Source organism: Sturnira hondurensis, unplaced genomic scaffold (genome assembly GCF_014824575.4).
Source record: "Sturnira hondurensis isolate 20B ecotype Veracruz unplaced genomic scaffold, ASM1482457v3 Scaffold0006496, whole genome shotgun sequence".
Lineage (NCBI taxonomy): Eukaryota > Metazoa > Chordata > Mammalia > Chiroptera > Phyllostomidae > Sturnira > Sturnira hondurensis.
This window is the reverse complement of record NW_028079127.1, coordinates 10,478,882-10,502,644: the sequence shown is the minus strand read 5'-3', so window position 1 is coordinate 10,502,644 and position 23,763 is coordinate 10,478,882. Positions and strand designations below refer to the sequence as shown.

The following is a 23,763-nucleotide window of genomic DNA, read 5'->3' as shown; positions in this document are numbered from 1 at the left end:
CAGCAAATGATGCCTTTAAGGGGTTGCAAGTAATTATAATGAAACATAGCAAATTTATGAATAGATACATCATGGGAAAGCCAAATTAAGCATGATCCTCAGCCAGGGTTGGAGAGGTCCGCCATCAAGGTTTGAACCTAGTGCCACCAATGACTAGGAGTTTGGCTCTGGGCTTAGAGCTCTGATTCTCTATTTCGTCACCAGCAAAATGAGCACACTAAAAGCTAGTATCTGCCTCATAAGGATGTGGTAAGAAAAAACGATATAAGAAAAGTGCGGTTTTGGCATGGCTTCCGGGGGATGGTGTGCTCACAGACGGCTGCCTTCGCATCAGTAGGGTGGCACAGACCCAGGCTAAGGCAGCCAGGGTGGCCCAAGGTTTCCACACTTTCCTGGTCATTCTGACTACGGGACAATGGCCACCTTTCTTCTTCCTTCTCCTCCTCAGAAGAGGAAACTGGGTCTATCATCCTTTTCTAGTAGGAGTGTAGACTAGTACAACCACTTTAGAAGATATCTAGACAGAATCTATTACATCTATGAGGCAGTTCCACTTCTGCATGTCTGCCCAGAAATGAGTACATCTACATACGTAAAGAGAATGTTTTTAGCAGCTTTATTCACAATAAGGCCTAACTGGAAGCAAACCCATTGCTCATCAACAGGAGGGTGGGCAGTGGTGATATATACCTGTATAATGAACGACTACATACCCGATGAGAATTAACTTTGGTTGCATGCAGTGACATAGATGAATCTCACAAACAAAACACTGAGGAGAAAGAAGCCAGAGTGCCTATTTTACTATTCCATTTATAGGAAGTTAAAGAGTAGGCAAAGTGAATCTGTGGTCATAAAATTCAGAAGAGTGGTAATCTTTGGAGAAGTTTTTGCTGAGAAGAGAACAGTAGTATAGTGGTACATGTGTAGCAATCAGCTCTCAAAGGAAGCCCCACGGAATCCCTGGTTTTCTATCCTTTGCCAGTCTCCATGGTGTAAACACTCCCACCATGGTGGATGCCACGACAGCAATGCGCTGTCACTGAGCACAGAGTTGGGAAGGCATGTACACACACGCAGTCCACTCTGGCAAGTCGGTGAGCCAGCGCTGACGCTCCCAGGGGCACCCTGGCGCGCTGGAAACGCCCTCCAGCTTGATTTGCATAGTGCTGACACAGGTGTATTCTCAAGGTGTGCTCACTTTATTATGTGTACACTATACCTCAAAAAAAGGTAAAATGTAAAAACGTCTGTGAGAACAAAAAAGATAGAAACTATTCTAACCATGTTCCAGAGGAAGGTCCAGAGAGGAACCAAAGATTTAGTGGCTGAAAAGATGGCATTCGTATCATCTTGTCCCCATAATAGTTAGAGAGGAATGAGAGACACCATTAGTAGACAGTGGCATAAATAAAAAAGAGCTGGGCCACTCTCTCAACCTTTCAACTTGAGGCTTAATTTAATCTCGTCACTAGTGGGGGATACGCCACACAAAACCAAGTGTTGCTTCTGAAAAGCCTAGGCGCACTGCCTGAACGAACTGTCACTCAGAGACGAAGCCTGGTCCACAGGGTGGCTCCAGAGAAATGTCTTCAGCACAGGAGGCCGTGCGCCTAGTGATCAGACACACAAAAAGCACCGATATAAAGAAAGTTACTTTTATTTTGAATAAAAATGTACATTCATGTCATTTTCCTAGTATTACTGAAATCCTAAATATGTTCAACACATCTGGAAGACGTAGCCTAGCTAAATGAGAAATTTTAACAGGACGGCTGCTCCTAACGCATGCAGCACTCATATTTAACGTCCTAAAGCCAAAGCAAAATTTCAAAGCAGTTTGACTGATGATAGCTTGACAAATCCACAGACTCATTTGCTCCCAATCTGGCAGAACAGGACCATAGAGAATATCAGACCAAGTATCTAGAAAATAAAATAAGAGCGTTAACATGGAATTTAAGGGAAAATTCTGGAGATGTTATAAACAGAGAGAAAGAACATTATATAGGAAAAGATTCTGGCTATTGACAGTCTTAATCTTATTTTTCGAAGTCACCTATCTCTCTTCGTGGGAAATTAAGGACTCTTGTGGGACAAGAGAGCATTGAGAAAGTTCTCTGAGTATTCTGTGTCTTAATCAGGGTTCTCGGCTAGCCAATCCACCTTTAAACTGCCCCATTTGGTTGTTTAGTAGCAGCTGCCACAGAGCACCCACCCTTCTGGACACACACACCTTTCTGGGGGTCCCTGCCCTCGAGCTCAGAAGACCTTAGGCCTCTGACCACTCGACATACCTGTTGCTTCCAGAAAAGTGTTGTGATCATCTGGTTTAGATCACCTGCACGAAAGTCAAGGAGCCTAGAATTTCTCTTGCCATAGTTAGACATTGCCAAGAGGAATAAAAAAAGCAACTTTTTTTTTCTTTAAAAACTTCTAAATCTATAGAGAATAAACTTAATTCAGAAATTTCCTTTGAAGTGAAAAAAACGCAGCTGAAAATCTGGGGCATAGTTTCCAGCTCATTAAGCAGCTCTACCAAGAATAAAGGATGCTAAAACTCGCCCTTACTGTCTTTGCAGTTGGTGACTTGCATGCTGTGGCTTTGATGTAGAAAGACTGATGTCTATTACAAATCAGAAGTTTCCTCCCCACCGACCTGCTTTGAGGGGAGGCGGGAGGAGGGTGAGCTGCCATTTGTGCTGAGTCATCATCTCAAGTGCCACTATGGCTTTAAGACGGCCTGCTTATAGTAATTCTTTTCTGCAAATCATTTCAAATGAGAACTACTGCCCAATATTTGTCTTCTTAAAAAAAAAGTAAACATCAATACCCTGCAAAAAATGATTTTCGGAGCATTCTCAAAGTCATTCTTTTAGAATGACTTCAAAAAGCCTTGAAATTTAGTATTTTTGACTTGGTCTCAAGCCACAAGTCTGGGAGACGAATATCGGGAAAGAGTAAAGAAAATGGGCAAAATACTGAAATTAGGCAACTATCATCTTTCACTGTCACATTCTTGAAATAGAAGCCCACCATCTATCAGCAGACTAGACAGTTACATCCCACCTTTTTGCATCTCGCTGCTTCTGAGAAGAAAATTTACCATTGTTCATAAAAATAGCAAGTAATTGAAAAGAGATTCACTGTGTGGTAATGTATGCAAAGACTTAGGATCAACTTGCTGTAAGTAATGTGCATGTGTTCTCACATCCAGGAGCAATCTAAAAAATGTGAAATTATCATTTTTTTCTCTATGAACTGTGCTATTCCTGGGATCCTGTCAGGATAACTTGTACTGTGTACATGGCAATGACTATCCATGCCAGTGGCTTTTTTCCCTTCAGCTGAAATGAGAGGAGAAAGTACTGATCATTTTTTGTGCTTGTAAGTTGCTATAGTCAAATAAGGAGAGACATGGTAGCCTGATTTTTCAACTTGGAATAATGAGAACTCCAAAATGTCTATAAATAGAATATCCTTACAAAATCCTGCATTTTGTATAGATCCATAGCATCCGGGTATAAGAAGAATCACTCAGGTATGTGGTCTTAGCTGAACCTTGAAAATAACTACCAGCCCTCCATCAGCGCCCATTCCTGAACAGGCTGACGCCAAAGCTTTAAATGTCGGAGGATAAATTTTTTCACATGATTTGTTATGGAGATTTGTAGTTTGACTAGATTTCCTGCATGGAGATATTTGCCCCTGTTTTCCTCTTAAAAATATTTATTAGAGGAATTTTTTTCCCTCTCTGAGTCTTTGTGTTTTCTTGAATTTGGGAAACAAGGCCTAAGTGTTAAGCCTTCAAAATGGGCCTAAGTATTAAACAACTAGGATTAATGACTATAAAACATACTAATGTACATTATTTTGGATCCATTTTTATAGACTGAATATCAGAAGACTGTTTTCAAAGCTACCATTCTTTGAACCAACTATCATACCTACATATGGTCTAGAAATCATAGTTAACTGGCATAACTAAGAAATGTAATATTTATGATATTAACATACATTGTTCCACACCTATAAAAAAGTTTTTATTAAGGTATTTCCCTAATCATGTCTTTAGAACAACCAATAACGTATCTAAATATGTAACAACACATGGATATACCAATTTCATAGAATATGGTACTTCTCTTGTACTTTTACCTTGAATTAGATGTATTTAGATTCTTGGCAATGCCTTTAACTATGGTATGAGAGATATCAATATCCCCAGTTGATTATGTGCTTATTTTCTACAACTTTCCTTTTGAGAAGCTTCTTAAAAGCATCTGTGGGTTGTAGCCAGTCATAGTCAATTTGAGTCTAACATGGAATTTGACACTTAATATTGACACTTGCACTAAATACTTCATTTAAAGCCTGCTCTTTCAATCATTCATTTAAAGTCTAGCCTAGCAACAGGCGTTGTGTGATTTATGTTTATTAATGTATGAGTATACATGTGTGTGATTTCTCACTCACTATGGCCAGTAGCTCATATTTCCAAATTAGAATGAACTCAGAATACAAAACAGAGCCCTGGCTAGTGCAGCTCAGTGGATTGAGTGCGGGCCTCTGAACCACAGGGTTGCCAGTTCCATCCCCAGTCAGGGCACATGCCTGGATTGCAGGCCAGGTCCCCAGTAGGGGGCATGTGAGAGGCAACCACACATTGATGTTTCTCTCCCTCCCTTTCTCCCTCCCATTCCCTCTCTCTAAAAATAAATAAAATCTTTAAAATAAAGACTACAAAGCAGACAAATAAAGGACATTTGACAAAAGGCACAATTGAGAGAAACAGACTTGATACACAGCACCATTCAACTTTGGTCACATATCAGACATAAAGAAAGACGGCCATGTTCCCAGCAGAGAATGCTTCCTATTTAGACTTACTCTTGGCTACCAGCAAGTAATACTCAACAACCCCATTTACGGCTGGTTCTAGTGGTTGGCTAGGTAATTCCACCAGTAACTTGAGTGACCACTTAGAACACTAAATTGCTTCAATCACTGCTAAAATTCCTTTCTGGCAGTGATATGGCACAAGTAAGAAGTAAAAGGCTACTAGAAATCCTAAGGGGAGCACTGGCCATCATTCCATGAGAGTGAAGCCATAGTCACTCAGCTGAGCTAACCAGCCCTCAGAGACATGAACCAAAAAGATACCCTCCACACACATCGTTAGGATTCTTGCCAACACCCTACCCTGAACAGGATATGAGTGAGTGTCACTCCCTTGATATCTAAATGCCCCCAAATCCAAGGTGATTTCAAAAGTGTTTTTCTGAAATAGTTTTATCTCATCTTTTTGGCAAAGATTTTTAGGCCGTGTGAAAGGTATTATTCATATTCTTTTAAACACACCAAGAGGCATTGGAATAAAGAACAAACTGACAGTGACCAGAGGGGAGGGAGAAGAGGATAATGGGGGGAAACAAGGGAAGGTCCGTCAAGGAATGTGTATGAAGGACATACGGGCAAAGCCAAAGGGGGGCGGTTTGAGGGATGGAGGTGGGGAGTGGTTGGGGCAGGGAGCAGTGGTGGGGTGAAAATGTAGACAACTGTACTTGAACAACCATTAAAAAATAAATAAATAAATAAATAAAATTTAAAAACCCTCTCTTAAAAAAATAAATAAAATTGTGTTATAGATAAAAAATGCCAAGAAAGCCCATCACATCAATAATGAAATTGATGAGAATAAATACATAAACCTCATAAACAGCTTCCTTTAAAACTTCTCCGAGTGAGTCCATAGTCCTTACAGTGACCAAATCAAAGGCAACTGTTTCGAGTTTTTAGAACTTGTTAGATTTCTCTAGAATGGAATAGCAGGACAACAGCTCCCCACAGTCTTGAGTTCAGTTTTTATTTTCTGTTTCAAAATCAGGAGGTGATATAAGAAAATGTAAAGGTTGTGTTTCCTTCCGATCTGTCTGGAGCTCTGTCTTCTAACTTTAACTCTTGTATTAGTTTTCAATGAGAAAACGATATCTGGGACCAAGAACAATATGGTTATCAATTCAACTTTTATTTCCCAGTAGAGAGGTCATTTGGAAATAATAGGCTTAGCTCTGCTCAATTCATAAAATGGTAAACCCTTCCTCAATGCCAAGGCCAACAGAGGGTGACCCTGGCCTTTGGGGACTTGGTACCCAGTGCTGTTCAGAAGCACTGGGCACTCACCTGGCTCACCACAAACGTGTGTTAGGAGAATTAATGGACAAGCAAGAAGTTAAATATAAAGAGTCAATAATGAAAGAATATACTATACCTCAATAACCGCCAGTCCAAATGCTATTCCAATAATTATGATAATATGTTTTTTAAGTAAGTCTTTTATAAAAGAAATGCATGGCTGTTAAAAAAACATAAAAAAGTTACCTTTAATCAAACTTTGATTATATTATTTAACTTAAGATTTTTTCCCCTTGGGTGGATATTTTTATACTGTTACCAAAAAACATAGTCAACAAAGAGGAATTGGATTATTTCCTCCACTTCAAGCTCCTCTGCCCACTGAGAGGTTGTAACTGTGGTTCGTTCATATATCAGAAAGCGCTTAAGGGTCAAAATTTTGCTTCAGTTGTCATTGCTTAATCTAGGGGTCTTTAGTTATACATAATAATTTCATCTTAATTTACAATCTTGGAGCTGTTATCGCCTTGACCATATTGTTTTAGGCTTGTAATCAATGGCAGGATTCCCTGGTTGGGGTTTCAGCTAATCACCGTGAAAATCTTCAATTTTACAAGATTAAAAAAAAATTCCTTTCTAATACATATCAGTTTTATTTTTACCTTTAAAAAATCGTACGTCCACTATTAGGTCTTAACTTAGATAAAAGAGAGAATCGGGGAAGTTACCTGTCTACCACATTATTTCGAAATTTACTCAAACCAGCATGCAATTCCAAGCTTAAAACATTTCAGACCAACTTAAAAATTCCAAAAATTGTAAATTATATGAATAATTTTAAAAATGAAAAATACTACACAATGTAATAGTTCTATGGTCTGTATGGCCAGGAAATATAACTTCCCCATGAGAGTCTTCCATTTGCAAAGGGCTAACAAAATATCACTATTTGTTAAATAAAATAGAAGTTCTCCATGAGGCTTAGTGAAACCAGCTTTTTTTCCTTCATTTCTGAATGGGTTTCTCCATTCTCATCTGCCCCAAAGCAGTAAACATTAGAAGAAACTATTGCATTATTTGGGGTTAACTAGGAGATTGACAATCTACTGAGTCACATTTGTGATGCTTGAGGAGTTTTCTCTGCCTTCCCTTCTAGATAACCAGTTATCTTGTCCAAAAGGAGGAGGGGGAAAAAGAAATAAACTATGGCCATTTCAGATTTTCCTTCTTTCCAGACTTCTTGCAAATAATGTACGGCAGGTGGAACTATTTTATGAATTTATGACTTTCCTTTTGGGAAACTGGTACAACTATAAGCCTGTATTCAGCTGAATTATGTGTTAATTTGGAAGGAATGTCTATTATTTTTAGGATAATGGCAGAAATTTTCAAAATGTTCCCCGAGGAAAAAAAATCTTTGTGTTGAATCTTTCACCGGAGACAACAATCTGCAATTGAGTTTACTAATTTCCTTATTACCCTAAATGGAAACTACATTCATTTACACTATATTTATTTCCCTCTTCTTTGTTGACATTGTGCCACTAACATTAGGTAGGGAGGAGGGGAACAGGGAGTAATACAAAAAAGTAAGAACAACATATTTTTTACTGATATTATTTGGACAGTGAAGGACATGGTAGCTCTGTATTCTGACAGATAATTCCTCCACCACATTTACTTTAAATACTAGTAACAGCAATTGCCCTTCAAAATAGAGCCTCCTTAATTTTGATAAGATTAGTAAAAGGGATGTGAGTCAGCCAGAGCCATGTTTCTCCTGAGATACTTTCTATTTCCTGATATATAATTAACCTCAGTAGCCATTATTAAGCCAATGCTAGATTGAATATAATATTAAGGTATTACAGAAAGTAGTTTATTGAGTTATAATAGCTGCTGTAGGTCTCTCTCCCTATAATCTCCTAGAAGATCCAGAAGCATGTTTAATTCTAGTAAGGGTCTGTCTGACACAAAATAGGCACTGGAGGGTAATTGCAAATAAATGAAACATTAACATCATTAGTTGTAATTGTCACTTGTGTACACATTCCTTTCAGGCAAGAGGAACAAATTATACAGAAACTTGCAGTAACAGACAGATATCATGCCCTCTAGGAGCCACCCCTTGAACCATGACCACTGAGCTAGATGGGGTCCCATAACACCTGTGCCTGCTCCTATCCAAGAAACACTGATAGTTCATGGGACCAAAGCTGCCCAGTCGTCTTCCTCTTGTCCCTCTTTGGGCATCAGCTCCGTGAGCACAGGTGCTGTGCCCTACTCAGGAATTGGGCGCCAGTGGCTGGCAGGAGGCCTGGCACCTAGGAAGTGGGAAATTCCTGGGACTTTTATATCATGATTCTCATTATAAATATTTGATGAATTAAGCTGTAAGAAATGTGACATTCACATACTGCCGTCCAGAAGTGACATAAAAACTATGACATCTACAACACATAAAAGATAAACCCAGCTTTTTCAATTGGCTTTAAATATCCGAGGCAACTTTTAAACTGGAGCACTAATTAGGCAAATTTGTATGTAAACTGACGATCCAGAGCTGAAACTCCTAAAAACAAGAACATTTCTTTACACCTATACAATTACTTGAGAGAAGGGATCTTTGATTAGAAAAAACTTTTAATTTTAAAATTAAAGTGCAATTATAGATTTCTAGAACTTTTGCTAAAATAGAAAAACATAGAGGAGAATAGAGATGAAAGTCACCAAAGAGGGGACAAAATAAACTCTCACTGTTCCTTTGCACGCCATCTCCCCTTGCAGTATAAAGTTACTTCGATCCATGAGAGCTGTGTTTAAATAACGCCAGACCCATAGAAGGAATGAAATACTTTCATCTTTTTTATTAAGCTTTTATCTTTAAATAAGGATTTATTTTTTATTTGGGAAGTTCCTGGGACTTTTCTACATCATAATTTCTGTTATAATTGCTGCAATTTAATTTTTTAAAAGACTTCCACACAGAAAAAAAGGAACAGAACCACTTACTGTGCCAACATTGATTGGTTCTTACCTGATTGTAAACATATTTGTTGTCGTAACTTATACAAGAAGCAAGTTGCGCATCTGGACATTCACAGGACTTTGAATATTTTTCAAAATTTTGTCCCCAGTCAGCAGGTCCATTGACCAAACCACAGCATTTGAACTGTTTGATGAAAAATAAGCATGAAAAGCGGGCACTAAAGAAGATAAAAACAGTGTCAATATATTGAACCATATTCTCCTGAAACTATTATTAAAATGTTTCTTATACTAAAATATCATGAATTTTCACCGACCTCTCTGAATGAAGAAGCAAACATGAAGAAATATTCACTTTTGGCCTTAATATTAAAGAAGGAAAAATAGGTTGCAGTGGCAAAAGTCTGAGGAATTGGAGAGAAGATGAAAAACTCACCAAATAGTTTTTAATGACAAAAGAGGAGCAAAACCAGATCTACTTACTCAGGTTTTAGGAAAGAATCTCCCAAAGAGTTCACCAGACAGTCAAGAGTGCTCAAAAGACTTTTTGCTCAAAAGAGATGAGAGGTTTTGAAAATGAAATTTCTATCTCATGATCTTTGATCACTTTGGAGGCTAAGAGAAAAAGGCTGAGAGGCCTCCCAAAAGCCAAAGGACGTGCTCAATGGGCTTCCCACAAGATTAAATTCCACCCGGACATCTGCACAAGAGGGAAAGGGGTACAAACCAGAGCTGAAACTCTTATTAGAGTAACGTCAGAAAGGTTAAAGCCTAGAATACACGGAAGCCTGGGGAAGCACCGCTGAGGGAATCTGCAATCAGGTTTGGGGAAGAAAAGCAAGGAAGTGCTAAGCCCAGTGACTCAGTATACGATCCTGGCTATTAGATGAAAGAGAGAACTATTATTATCCCTTGTCTTGTTCTATTTGCTTCAGTCGAATAGGAGAAAACGCTTCATGCAGAAAGGTAGAGCAAAATAGCTGAAGACAATGGAACCAACACTGGGTGGTTTTCCAGGCTCAGAGGCGTTTTGATGCCAGAATATTGAAAGAGCATTCATTCACTTACTGGATGACCACACTACCCATGTTACCCAAAACTCTGTGCCACAGTTTCTTCATCTGTAAAATACAGATAGTAATAGTTGCTAATAACAGTATCAATTTGCAAATTTTTTATAAACATAAAAAAGAGAAAACCCATGTGACAATATGAAACGCTTAACCCAGGGGCTGGGTTCTAGAACGCGCTCAGTATGTGTCAGCTATTCCAGTTGTTCCTGTTTTGGAGCAGTTATGAATGCCATTATGCTCTCACTGCGTGTGATCTATCAACATTGATATCAGTAATTTAGATAAAGATATGGAAAATATTTTTTTCAATTCTGTAACTGATACCGAACTGAGAGTGATGATTAATACACTGGAGGACAAAACTGAATTCCAAAGAGAGTTCAAAACATGAACTTAAACTAGCAAGTTTAACTGAGGTAGATATAAAGTCTTATACCTTTGGCTCAAAGACAGGGTGGGGCAAAAGTAGTTTTACAGCTGTGAGTACATGAAACACACTTTATTCTTGTGTTCTTCTTCATTAACTATTGTATTATTTTCCATATAAACAACTGTAACCCTACTTTTGCCCCACCCTGTACATACCTCAGCAGGCATTTGTATGACAAAGAGCTGAAGACTTCAGTTGCTCCCAAGTTCAATCAATATTAGCAAAGAGAGCTATCTTGAAATATCCTCCTTTCCTGTTCCCATGGTAGACATCATTAATTGTTCACTCTTTCTTTTTAAATAATCTTGAATAGTAGTCATCGAAATATATACTCCAGACCAAAAGAACATAAATCCCACTATATGCACTCACAGATGGGTCCGCTACAGACCTCGGGACTCCTTAGGGAGGTATAGATAGAGACATACTTAGAGAAGGCGAGGAGGGAGGTAGAGGGCTGAACTTGGCATGCTATCTGGTTACCAGATCAGATGGGAGAGCAGCTGGGGAAGAAATCGGTCAGAACTTGTTAAAAGAGTTATAACAGCTAGATGAACAAGGCTCTGCACAGGGAAATGAGACAACAATCTCTAGACAGTTATCACCAAGAATCCATGGGGGCACATTCCATTAATATGTTAGCAGGGAATTGGTGTGCGAACTCCCTGAAACCTAAAGAGAAAGCCACTTGGTCTCTAGAACTTCTGTCCATGTGTGGTGGAGCCCTTCAGCCAGAGTTTGAGGTTGGATATTTTTTACAAAGAAGCATCAAGAAATAAAGAAATGGAAGGGAGGGAGGGAGGAAGGGAGGGAGGGAGGAAGGGAGGGAGGGAAAAATGTGGTAAAATATTTCATAAATATGTTCATAAATAACATATTTCAGCAATGTAAATATAAACAGAACTCAACAGCAGCATTAGCAACCACTATTCTTCCCAAATTGTGGGGAAAGGGGGTACATCTTATAGTCCAAAAAATGCAGTAACTAACTAATGAAGGTCTTGTGTATTTATTAAAAAGAGTTAACTAGTTAGATCCAGGTTCAAATTCCAGTCCCACCATTTATTAGCTGTCAGACCTCTCCAAGCCCTAATCTCCTCACCTGTCTAATGGGGATGATGAGGATAATTACGTTAACTACCTCACAGAGTTGAGATTTAAGTGAACTACTAAATGTAAAGCCTGGTACCTAGTAACTGCTGCTGTAACTGTCTATGAGAGAGGGAACAGTCATGGCGAGAGCGGGGGTGGGGTGCAGAGAGGAAAGACTGACTCTCCGAACGCCCTAAACACACTCTAAATGTTAAAACAAGTATTATTAATTTGGCCCAATTGAGGCTTAATTGGTCATAAACATATCATCCTAATCTGTCCTTCTAAACTGCTTTAGAACTTTGTAAGATGCTGGAAATAATAGAAATATTATTGGATGTTTCTTATTGCATTGCAACAGAATAATCAGACAAAACCTGCAAAATGGAGATATTTTTCAACCTTTAAGGAATCCACCTGTTAAAAATGAAGTAAACACAGAAGAACTATGTGTAATCGCCCGAACAACCTACGGAATTCTAATTACCTCTTCTTGAAATTCACTCAGGGCTTTCTGGAATACTTCTGCATTTTCAGTTGTTGCGCTCAAAAGCTCTACATTTTTATGGAGAGTCTCGTTCAGAATTTTCTCAGACTGAAAATTAAAAAATATCGTTAAATTTTTCATGCCAGAAGGTAGTATAGCTTTTTTTCAGACTTTTCCAAAATTATCAAATACCATCTGTATACACACCTCAGATCGGAAGGCAGCTCCTAGGATACCTGCTGCCACCTGAAGGAGCAGGATCAAAAACAAGCCTATGAAAAACTGAAAAAACAAAAGGCAAAAAGGAATATACGTTATCCCCAGTGCATTCAGTAACACCTTGGAACATTTCAGCATGGTGCCCCTTTCTGCAGACTGGAGCATATTACAATTTGAAGTAGTAACCACATTCTTTATTTATTCTACCCTTTGCCCCAAAAATCAAATTTTGGGAACATTACTTCTCAGAAATATTTGCTCTAAAAACTGACCATAGAAAGTAGTTAAAAAGAAAATTAATTTATAGAATTGTAGGCATCAGTGTGATATTGAATGGGAAGTTTAAAAACTTAGATGAAATTATCTGAATATTATCTTTCTCCTCTTTTTATATCAAACACAAACTTCAGAACTGACTGCAAAACGACGTTTCTGCCACTGTCAGAGTCACCAGGGTGTTGTGATCAATGAAGATTCCTGAAACCTGCCTCAGATTGATGAAATCATAATTATGGAGAATCCAGCCCACAAGCTAATGTTTTTAAAAGTAAACTCTTCAAGTAATTAAATTCTCAACCCCAAATGGGGCCTTAGCAATCTAAAAGCAACCGCTATGAATGCTAATAGTGGTTAAAACTCTGTCCCTATTTTCCCTTTAATAAGCAAACACTTAACAAGTATTTTTTTCAGGGACTGACACAATATTTATTTTATGAGAGAAACAAGTTTAGGTGAACTCTGATAAACTCTCATGTCAGATTTATATGTAAGGAATACTTAATGTTTTTCCTATATTCACTCTTTTTAAAAAATTTATTCTGTTGTTGTTCAATTACAGTTGTCTGCATTTTCCCCCACCCCCTCCAAACCCACCTCCCTCCCTTGCTTCCACCCACCGCACCCCACATTGGTTTTGTCAATATGTCCTTTACAGTAGTTCCTGAAAACCCTTCTCCCTACTGCCCCCCACCCTCTGGTTATTGTTAGATTGTTCTTAATTTCAATGTCTCTGGTTATATTTTGTTTGCTTTTTTTATTTTGATGATTATGTTCCAATTAGAGGTGAGATTGTATAGCCTTTGTCCCTCACTGCCTGGCTTATTTCATTCTTTAAAAAAATATTTTCATTATTGTTCAGTTACAGTTATCCCCCCTTTTCCCCCATTGCTCTCTGCTCTAATCACCACTCCCTCCTACCTTCGACCCCTCCCCCATTATCCCTGTCCACAGATTCTTTATACATGTTCCTTGTCTTGACCCTTCCCCTTCTTTCCCATTATTCCCTCCCACCTCCCTGCTGGTCACTGTCAGTTTGTTCTTTATTTCAACATCTCTGGTTATATTTTGCTCACTTGTTTTGTTTATTAAGTTCTACTTGTAGGTGAGATCATGTGGTATTTGTCCTTCACCACCTGGCTTATTTCACTTAGCATAATGCTCTCCAGTTCCATCCATGCTGTTGGGAAGGGTAGGAGTTTTTTCTTTCTTTCTGCTGCATAGTATTCCATTGTATAAATGTACCACTTTTTTTTCCCACATTTTTTGATCCATTCATTTACTGATGGGTGCTTAGGCTGTTTCCAGCACTTGGCTATTATAAATAACACTGCCATGACCATTGGGGTGCATAGATTCTTTTGAATTGGTGTTTCAGGGGTTTTAGGGTATAATCCCAGCAGTAGAATTGCTGGGTCAAAAGGCAGACCATCATAAACAAACCAACACACAACAAGTGCTGGAGAGGTTATGGAGAAAAGGAAACCCTAGTGCACTGTTGGTGGGATTGCAGACTGGTGCAGCCACTGTGAAAAACAGTATGGAATTTGCTCAGAAAACTAAAGATGGAACTATATATCCATATTATTCTACATATTTTAAAAGTGAAGTCTTTGGGTTCTCCCAACCCAATCCATCTTCCTTGAAGCTTTCTAAGTAACAGATACAATTATCTTACTCCCTTACAATTTTCTTACCATGAAATACAATTTTTGCCACAGTACATATTCAGACCCACGTCCCATTATTTGCTACAAATAGCCTCTGCCACTCTAGCCATACCCAAGGCCTTGTAATTCCTCCAAAAAGCCAGGATTTCTGTCCCCCACCTCCCCTCTGAAAGCTTATCACAACCTCACCTGCACAAACACTTCATTCACTTCCACTTCTGCCTTGAAGTTCCCTCCAATATCCTTTGTGGGTCATTTTCTTTGTGGGCCACTCTAACTGTAGCTGATTATTTATTTGCCTGTCTCCCCTAATGGGTTCTAATGGTCTTGATGTCTCTGCATCATTTAGCTCAGTATCTGGCATGTAGCAGGTACTCAGTTACAGTGAATAAATGGAGGCTAAAATCTGTCTTCTCTCAGGGTAGCCTCTAATCTACGCTAAACACATTAGCTTCCACATCAACCCCTCTAAATGGAAGTTAGAGTGGCATCACTCTTGGCAAGTCCTTCGGCAGACAGTGGGGCTGGGGGCTGGGATTTGCCTGGGAAACTCACCAGCAGAAGCATGCAGCGGCTCTCCTTTATGGCACCGCAGCACCCCAGGAACCCCAGAACCATGATGGTCGCACCCACAGCAATCAAGATATTCACACCAACATAAGGGTTGATGCCAGATTCCCCACCGCTGAGAAGCTGAAAACAAGAGAAAATAGAAAAATCTCTTTCCTTGACGTTTTTCATTCAACAGAAATCCACTATGTTACAGGCCCTGTTTTAGGACTTTAGTGATACTTCAGTGATCTAAACCAGCAAAAACATCTGCCCTCAATGAGGTACATTATTAAGGTCTTACTTGTCTGAATAATGTTTCCAACTTTATTCTAAGGTGATATATTGGATACTTAGTGAAAGCAATGTGATAGGCTTTTAAAACACCAATTATTTTAAATTTAGAAGATGTACTTGCACCCATGATGGGCTCTTTGGTTTGTATATTTTGTATTTTGTACATGAGAGTAATATTGTAATGCATGTGCTTTTATGGTAATTAAATTAATTATAAAGCTCAAGTTCCTCAAACTAGTGATAGACCCAACTATATTACTGAACTTCAAAAACATTATGTTGAGCTACGTAGGCCATATTCAACAGAGTGGTTACTGTGTGATTCCATTTACATGATGATCGAGAATAGGTCAGTCTAAGCCACAGTGATAGAAATCAGAGCAGGGCTTGACTTTGAGCTTGGAAGGAGGGACAGGAGGAACTGACCCTCCAGGAAAGTGATGAGAGAACATTTATGGGTTAATAAAATGATTTATACAGTGATTACCATGTTAATTTCACAGGACTATACATTTGCCAAAACAAACAGAAAATTTAAACTAAGAAGAAATAGTCTAGTGCCTGATGTTCCATGTCAATTCTATTTCCTTATTCCCAGAAGATATAGTCCAGGGAGTCTTCCAAAAACCCTTCATTTGCCTGACTGTTAAGTAACAAGATATTGAGGGAAACATCATAGGGCCCTTTGTGGCAGGTGGGTTATACAACCTGCATAATTTATTTCTCCTTCCCCACACATACTCTTCTTCGCCTTCATAACACCAACCTTAATCTACCGCTTGTCCTCTAGATATATCCAGAAACACATGATAACTAAAAAGTGAAACCTTGTGCCTGTGTTATACTTGAATGCCCCAAGTAGCCCATCTTTCTTGTATAGCCTCTATTTGTTTCTATTTCTATTTCTAGGTAGAGTATTAATTCTTATACTAACTCAGAGAGGCTCTTCTCCTAGAATCTTCTACATATCATTGTAGTTCAGCTCCCTTATCAGGAAATACCAAAAGAAACAAACAAACAAATAAATGAACAAAAAACCACAAGTATGAACGATCTTTACATTTTAAATGACATTTGAAAGCAATCCATAGCCTAGAAGGAACTTTACTGGACAATCAGTAGGAAAGAATGCGCTGAAGTTGCCAAAGCTTTAGAACGAAGATCTCTATTCCAGCAGGTCCTACTGTGTAACTCAGTTTCCATCACTGAACTGGTCAAACTGGCCCTGCTGGGCCCCAGTTTCTCGTTTATACAGAGAATTAGGTCAGCCTCTGTGATCTCTAAGGCCTCTTTTGTCTCTAAGAGGCTGTGCTTACAGGTAATGTTTCAATTTACACATTTAGAAACCTCTCCATTGACATATGTCCTAAAGATATTTTGTTCATTTTTCATGTTTTGTGTTTGATTGCTGTTTGTTTATTTGTTAGGACTGGAGCTAAGAAATCAGTTTTGTTAATAAGCAGCCATGGTATCTGGGTCAAGACAGAAAATGACAAAAAAAAAAAAAAACAGCATTAGGAAATCCACTGTACCCACCCCCTGTCAAATACTGCTTCACCAGAATGCTGTGGCCAGTGCAGGCAAACCCTAGCAGGGGTGTTGAACCTTTTGGCATCTCTGGGCCACACTAGAAGAAGAGTTGTCTTGGGCCACACAAAAATGGGCACCATCCTGTAAGCCTAAAGGTCACTCACTGGTTTGAATCCCTGTCGGGGCACATACCTGGGTTGCAGGCTCAGTCCCCAGTCAGGGCATAGGTAAGAGGCAACTAGATCAGTGTTTCTCCCTCCCATTGATGTTTTTCTCTTTCTCCCTCCCTCCCCCTCTCTCTAAAATCAACAAAAGAAAAAAAGAACTTCACTTAGCCCAGACAGAAAAATAAAGGTCAAATATCTACAAGTGAGACCTGGATGATACGGCCGGCACTTATTCAGCCAGCTAATGAAGCACTTCTATCTGACCTGGGCAGACGGCCCACAACCAAAGACTGGTCAGAAAGCAGTGTGTTGGCTTGAGGGTCTCCGTTCTAAGTCCAGCCGAACAAGTGGCTTTTCTCATTCAGAAAAGAAGTAGAAATCTGAGTTCAAGTGTTTGTTACAGGAGAGGGGCAACCGAGTGCTGAAAGCTGTCTTGGAGGAACAGAGTCTGAGTGTGTCTTGGAAAAAGGAAAGAATGTATAAAGAAAGAGGAATGACTGAACATGAAAGAAGGCTCAGGGTCCTTTTTGGACTCTAAGTGATTTTTGGGACAAGGATGCCCCTGTGCTTTGCCTCATGATGCTGAGTTTATCCTGGAGGAGAACAAAGCATCCCTAGGAGACAATTTAGTACAAGGAGATAAGATAAAAGGTGTTCATATCCCTCCCTGATGGCCCTCTTTTCAGGGTTTATGCTCACGTTTCTCCGTCCAAAATTGCTACTACTTGTTTCCGCTAGTAAAATTCAGTTCTTTGCACAGCCTGGATTCTTTATCCCTGACTTCAGATAAATATAAATCAAGCCAATTTCATGTAAGTCAAGCTGGTTGATACCATCCTGGTGGACACTGACGACAGAGTTAGAGGCTGACAGAGCACAAGAGCTAAAATGTGACTAAAGGTGCTGCCTAGTTCTGCTCATTTACTCTCATCCCCAGGTGTGGAAACCCCCTCTCAGGGGCAGCAGTCCTCCTGTACGACACTCGATGCAGGTAATTTCTTAAACTGAATACCAAATTTGTTTACCAGAAACACTGGGGGAAAAGAAAGAATTCCCATATCAACTAGAAAAAATAAACAATAAATAAAATAAAATAAAATAACACAGGCTACACATACATACTGAAAAGGCCAAAGTACACTCAAGATCAGTGGCTGTTAATCTCTGTGTTTAATTTGAGTCCCAATGTCAGACATCATTTTCTAGATAACAGAGATGCCACATATCTTCAAGTGCCATTAATGGGCTCAAATCCCAAAGACATTAGGAAGTCACATCAGCTTAAAAACAATAAATAAAGTCCTGATGGACTAAGATGTTAGCAACTAGTTGCCTCACCTGTCCCTTACCCAGTTTCTTCAGCACAGTGAGACACTGTGAAGAGGCTGCTAATTCCCATTGGGATTCTCTGGGTTCTCAGCGGAAGAAAGCATAATTTTAAAAGAGAAGAAATAAAAGTAAAAGACGGAGGGGAGGGAGGGAGGGAAAGAGGGACAGAGGAAGGGAGGGAGGGAGGGAGAGAGGGAGGAAGGAAGGGAAGAAGGAAGGAAAAAGCCACCCATTCAGAACAGGTGGTCATTTTCTTTAAATGTTTGTTTCAACTAGTCTATGTCCAAAGGCATTTAGCTGCACCATGGTATAATAAGTTTCAGTAGATAATGCATTACCTGTACAGCACAGTGAAATATAAATCAATAACACTGTAATAACTATATATGGGGTATTAGACTAACTGGGGGCTCACTTCATAAGTTATATAAATGTCTACCCACTATACTATACACTTGAAACTAATATAATATTGAATGTCAAATGCAATTGAAAAATTTAAAAATAAAAGTTAATTTTTAAAAATGCATTAACCTTAATTGCCAGTTTAATAATAACTTAATAATTAACAAATGAGAATCAGCATTCTTGGGAGACTTCTGCCAAGATGGAGGCATAGGTGGAAACACTGTGCCTTCTCCCACAACCAAGTTTGAATACAACAAAGGTTTGGAGAACAAAGACACAGCCAAAGAACAGAAAATTGAATTATACGGAAGTCTGACAACAACGAACCCTTCAACCAGGATGGTAAGAGGGATGGAGCCAGCAGCAGAGCAGGGTCAGGCAGGAAAGATCCCCAGACCTAGGCGTGCAGGCAGCCCGGAACCAGCTGGGGTGCGGGGCAGACTGACCACAGTCGCACACAGTGAGACAGACCGCGCAGGCCCCAGCGGCGAACCCAGTGGTGGAGGGTTGACGGCGGTGGCACATTCGAGTGCAATGGGACGAAACGCATGGGCCCCAGTGATGGTGGCAGCTGCGGCACCTGTGGCGGCTGCGGCAGCAGTGGCGAGAGGCGGCAGACGGGACACCATTGCTCCTCTTTGGCCCTGCCCCCACATACAGTGTCACAACCCAGCAACAGAGTTGCCCTGCTCTGGTGAACACCTAGGGCTCCAATCCTGATACATAACAGGCATGAACAGTCCAAAAGATGGCTCAAGAAGAACTCAAAGCCCCAGAGCCGATAACTCTAAGCAACCAGGAAATAGCCAGCCTCTCAGATGCACAGTTCGAAACACTGGTCATCAGGATGCTCACAGAACTGGTAGATTATAGTCACAAATTAGAGGAATATAGTCACAAATTAGAGGAACATATGAAGGCTAAACTAATTGAAATGAAGGGAGATGCACAGGAAACCAATAGTGATGGAAAGGAAACTGGGACTCAAATCAATGGAATGGACCAGAAGGAAGAACAAAACATCCCACCAGAAAGGAATGAAGAAATGAGAATTCAAAAAAATGAGGAGAGGCTTAGGAACCTCCAGGACATCTTTAAACGTTCCAACATCCGGATTATAGGGGTACCAGAAGGGGGAAAGAAACAGCCACGAGTGGAAAACGTATTTGAACAAATAATAAAGGAGAACTTCCCCAGTCTGGCAAAGGAAATAGACTTCCAGGAAATCCAGGAAGCTCAGAGAGTGCCAAAGAAGTTGGACCCAAGAAGGAACACACCAAGGCACATCATAATTACATTAGCCAAGACTAAAATGAAGGAGAGAATCCTAGAAGCAGCAAGGGATAAGGGGACAGTCACCTACAAAGGAGTACCCATCAGACTGTCAGCGGATTTCTCAAAAGAGACCTTACAGGCAAGAAGGGGCTGGAAAGAAGTATTCCAAGTCATGAAATCCAAAGACCTACAGCCAAGATTGCTTTATCCAGCAAAACTTTCATTTAGAATGGAAGGACAGATAAAGTGCTTCTCAGATAAGGTCAAGTTCAAGGAGTTCATCATCACCAAGCCCTTATTATATGAAATGCTAAAGGGACTTATATAAGAAAAAGAAGATGAAAAATATTAACAGTGAAAGGACAGCAAACTCACAGTTATTAACAACCACACCTAAAACAAAAGCAAACTAAGAGGACAGCTAGATCAGGAGTGGAACCATAGAAATGAAGAACACATGGAGGGTTAGAAACAGGGGGGTGGGAGGAGGAGAAGGGGGGAGAAGGTACAGAAAATAGCATAGACAGTAGGTAGAAAATAGATAGGGGGAGGGCAAGAATAGTGGGGGAAATATAGAATCTAAAGAACTTGAGACACGTGGTTATAAACTAAGGGGGCGGGGAGAATAGTGGGGGAGGGACTGTGCGAGTGGAGGGGAATGAAGGGGGGAATAGAACAACTGTAATGGTATAATCAATAAAATATATATTAAAAAAAGAATCAGCATTCTTTTTAGAAAATGTTTTTGGGAAAGGTGCTAGCACTAGGCAATGTGATGCCTGAATAGTGGCCAGAGCTCAGACAAAGAGCAAGAAAACCACACTGTGTGCAGTAAGAAAAGTCATTTGAAGTGCAGTGCACCTGAAAAAAAGGCAGAGAGAAGAACGGAAGCAGGAGGACCAGGAAATGGTGCCAGGTGTGAGGCTGGGTAAAACTAACAGAACGACGCTTCCACACCCTCACTCTTATTCCCCCCACACACTCCTTCCTCATTTGCAACACTGTGGTGTGAAACGGAAACAGCGCATGTGGAATCCAAAGACTGGAGCCAGAACCAACTGCACAAACTAAACATCCTCCAGGCCTGTGGAAGTCTTGGTAAGAGCTTTGCCACAGGATATGAAAGGTGTGTGGTGGTGGGAAGGGGGTCATGCTAATCCTACTTAGATAGCAGGAAGCTGGACATCAGCTGCTGAGTTACACCCGTGTGACCAGCTTCTTACTGTTATAAGGGGTTACCCTCACTGCCAATTGCCACAGGTTATTACCAACTACCTTTGTGTATCATTGCCTTTAAAGCACTGATTCAAAATCTTCTCCAAGAGAACTTCTCACCTTCTTTTCTTTTGGACCATCATCCTATCTTGGGATCAGCCAAGTTATTGCCAAGACTGTATATTACAAAAACCATTCTTGGTGGGGAAGAAAGGTGGTCTATATCCTCCAGCTACACTTCAGGCTGGTCTTAAGCAAATACATTTTCAGTTTGGCCCCTCCCCCACCGACTTTCATTGAGCTCTTCCTGCTTTCGGAACAGCGCCTTCTCCATTTTTTCAGAAGGACTGACCCATGCCCAGTAAGGTGCCAGGCACATAGTGAGGACCTTTGATCGGTTGAATTAAATGAAATGATCAAATCAAATACCAATGCAAAAGTCATATGAGGCGGTTAAGGAAAATGCTGTAGAAATACTTATTATTATCATCATTACTTTGATCATTATAAGAAAAATAAACTACTTTGGGATCAGAGAAGCTTGTACAATATTTATGTATTTACCTCTTGACCATCTTTGCTCACTCGTATCCAAATTGCCACTGCCAGGATGAAGATACCACACAGCTGCAGGGAAAGAAAAAATATATATATTAGAGTACAGCTAAGATCAACTGCAACTCTATTCCACATCCCCCTAGCATTCTGGTTAAAATGGTCTATCATTAGTTACACCATTACTACCTAAAAGACATAAGTGAGGCATATTCATGTGCAGGTAAGTACTGAAATGGTCCATCGAACTTGCTAAATTCAGTAAGAAATGTTTGTTTCCTATCCACAGTCCACTCATAGCTCTAGGACAAAAAATCATCTCCACTATGGGAGAGGAGAGAGATGATTTTCCCATGTTTCAACTCTAACTCAGTGTTTCAGCTAGATTTTTAACATACAAGAGGTAAGTCACAACTGTTCAAAGACAAAATATCCTTATTAGGCCTCTCAGTTTGTCTCTGAGAAGCTGTCTTACACCAAAAGAAAAAGTAATTACCAAATATTCCTTCAAAATCCAAGAAGCAAGACGTTGGGAAAGGCAGGGAAAAGTAGGACTTTTGACTAAATTTGCAGTTAAGCAACAAGAATTCATAGCACTTTTTGTACCTAAATAAACTCTTTTAAAATAAGCTTTTAGGTAGTAAGCTTACCCAGAGAAGAGGAACAATGAGGAACAGTGCTTAAAGTCTTAAATTCCTTTAATGACTTTACCAGATTATTTAATTTGGACCAAGGCCAACACATAAAATGTGAAACACATTTTACTTTCATGTAAGGAAAACCCTTGTCTTTTAGGGTTGTTTTTTTTTAAAGACATATATGTTGTGGCCTTAAAAAAGAAATCAAAGATCTATTATTAGACAGAGATGTTGAGAACAAGCTTGGCAACATACCAGACACGGCAGGCCTTGGAGGACTTTCTAGACTTTTCTGGCCGTATGGTACCAGAGCCCTCTGAAGCCCAGCGACCTCGCAGCATCATTGCTTTTACGCACAGTTGAGCCAGGATGCGTGAACTCCCCAAACAGCAGTTTCATTTTTAATGGCTTCTCATTAAGTTTGCCATGGAAGTAGAGTCAAAGGCTTTGTTAAGAAACAGGGAGTGCCACAAGGAGCTGAACAACCAGAAAAATCTGTGTTCCCTAAAAAGATCTCAAAAACCACCTAGGGTTTAAACTCTTCATTTCGGATAAAGAAACTAGAACCCTTGACAGGTAACAGTCACAGAAGTGAAAATCCAGCACCACTTCTAATCCCATCCTGCCTGTACTAACCTGCTGGTACTTCTACACAGTAAGGAGTGCAATGGAAAAGCAAAGCTCTCTATCAAATCACCAAATAACCTGTACCATTTCATTATCTCCTGGAAACACACAGACACGCACTATAAAACACAAACCACTGGAAAGACAGCTTCCGAACCTGAAAACCCTCCTGATTTCCTGTCCATTTCGACTAATTCTAATTTCATTTGCAGATAAAAATACTTACTTTAGCAGTTCTTTGTTAATAAATAAGTGTGAAAGAATTTGTGTCAAATGATTATGAGACCCTGGGATTTTCAGTAATCAATTTCAATCCAGGAAACTGGATTGAAACTGGATCAGTTTCAATCCAGCAGCTGGATTGGGTTTGTTATTCGATTTGTTCACTGATATTTTCTCTTTTTCTTCTTCCACAAGAAGATTTACATTGATTATTTTAATAGCTGTTCTGCCTTTTAGCTTTAACTGAAAATAGTATTAATTATCTAAAAAATATTGTAATTACCATCCTTATATTTACTGATGAAACTACTGAGGAAATTCTTACAAACTAAAAGTATAATATTGTTTAAAGCCTTAGTTTTTTGTTTGTTTCTATGTGACCCTTCAGTTGGCTTTTTCAATGTATTTAGACATTGAGTTATTCAGAAATCTTATGAAATCAACCATATTTTCCCCTCCAATTACAATTTTTAGTCTTCTCAGCGACTGAAAGTTATCAGTACCATTAATATTTAAAAGGATAGAAAAACAACAAAATACCACTGTACACCTACCAGAACCGCCCAAATCTGGATCCGTGA

At 39.6% G+C, this 23,763-nt stretch overlaps 1 protein-coding gene across 1 annotated transcript in view; it reads right to left on the bottom strand.

The window, feature by feature from the left end:
• Window positions 1-1,644: 1,644 nt before the first annotated feature.
• The window catches only part of TSPAN8 (tetraspanin 8), a 32,948-nt gene continuing 10,829 nt past the window's right edge, over window positions 1,645-23,763 (bottom strand). The window contains exons 2-8 of the mRNA XM_037049447.1: window positions 21,705-21,767; window positions 14,926-15,063; window positions 12,413-12,487; window positions 12,206-12,313; window positions 9,173-9,307; window positions 6,272-6,355; window positions 1,645-1,926 (exon numbers count right to left, since the gene is read on the bottom strand). Coding sequence (XP_036905342.1) covers window positions 1,873-1,926; window positions 6,272-6,355; window positions 9,173-9,307; window positions 12,206-12,313; window positions 12,413-12,487; window positions 14,926-15,063; window positions 21,705-21,767 — 657 coding nt within the window. The 3' untranslated portion in view covers window positions 1,645-1,872. The remainder of the gene's footprint in view (window positions 1,927-6,271; window positions 6,356-9,172; window positions 9,308-12,205; window positions 12,314-12,412; window positions 12,488-14,925; window positions 15,064-21,704; window positions 21,768-23,763) is intronic.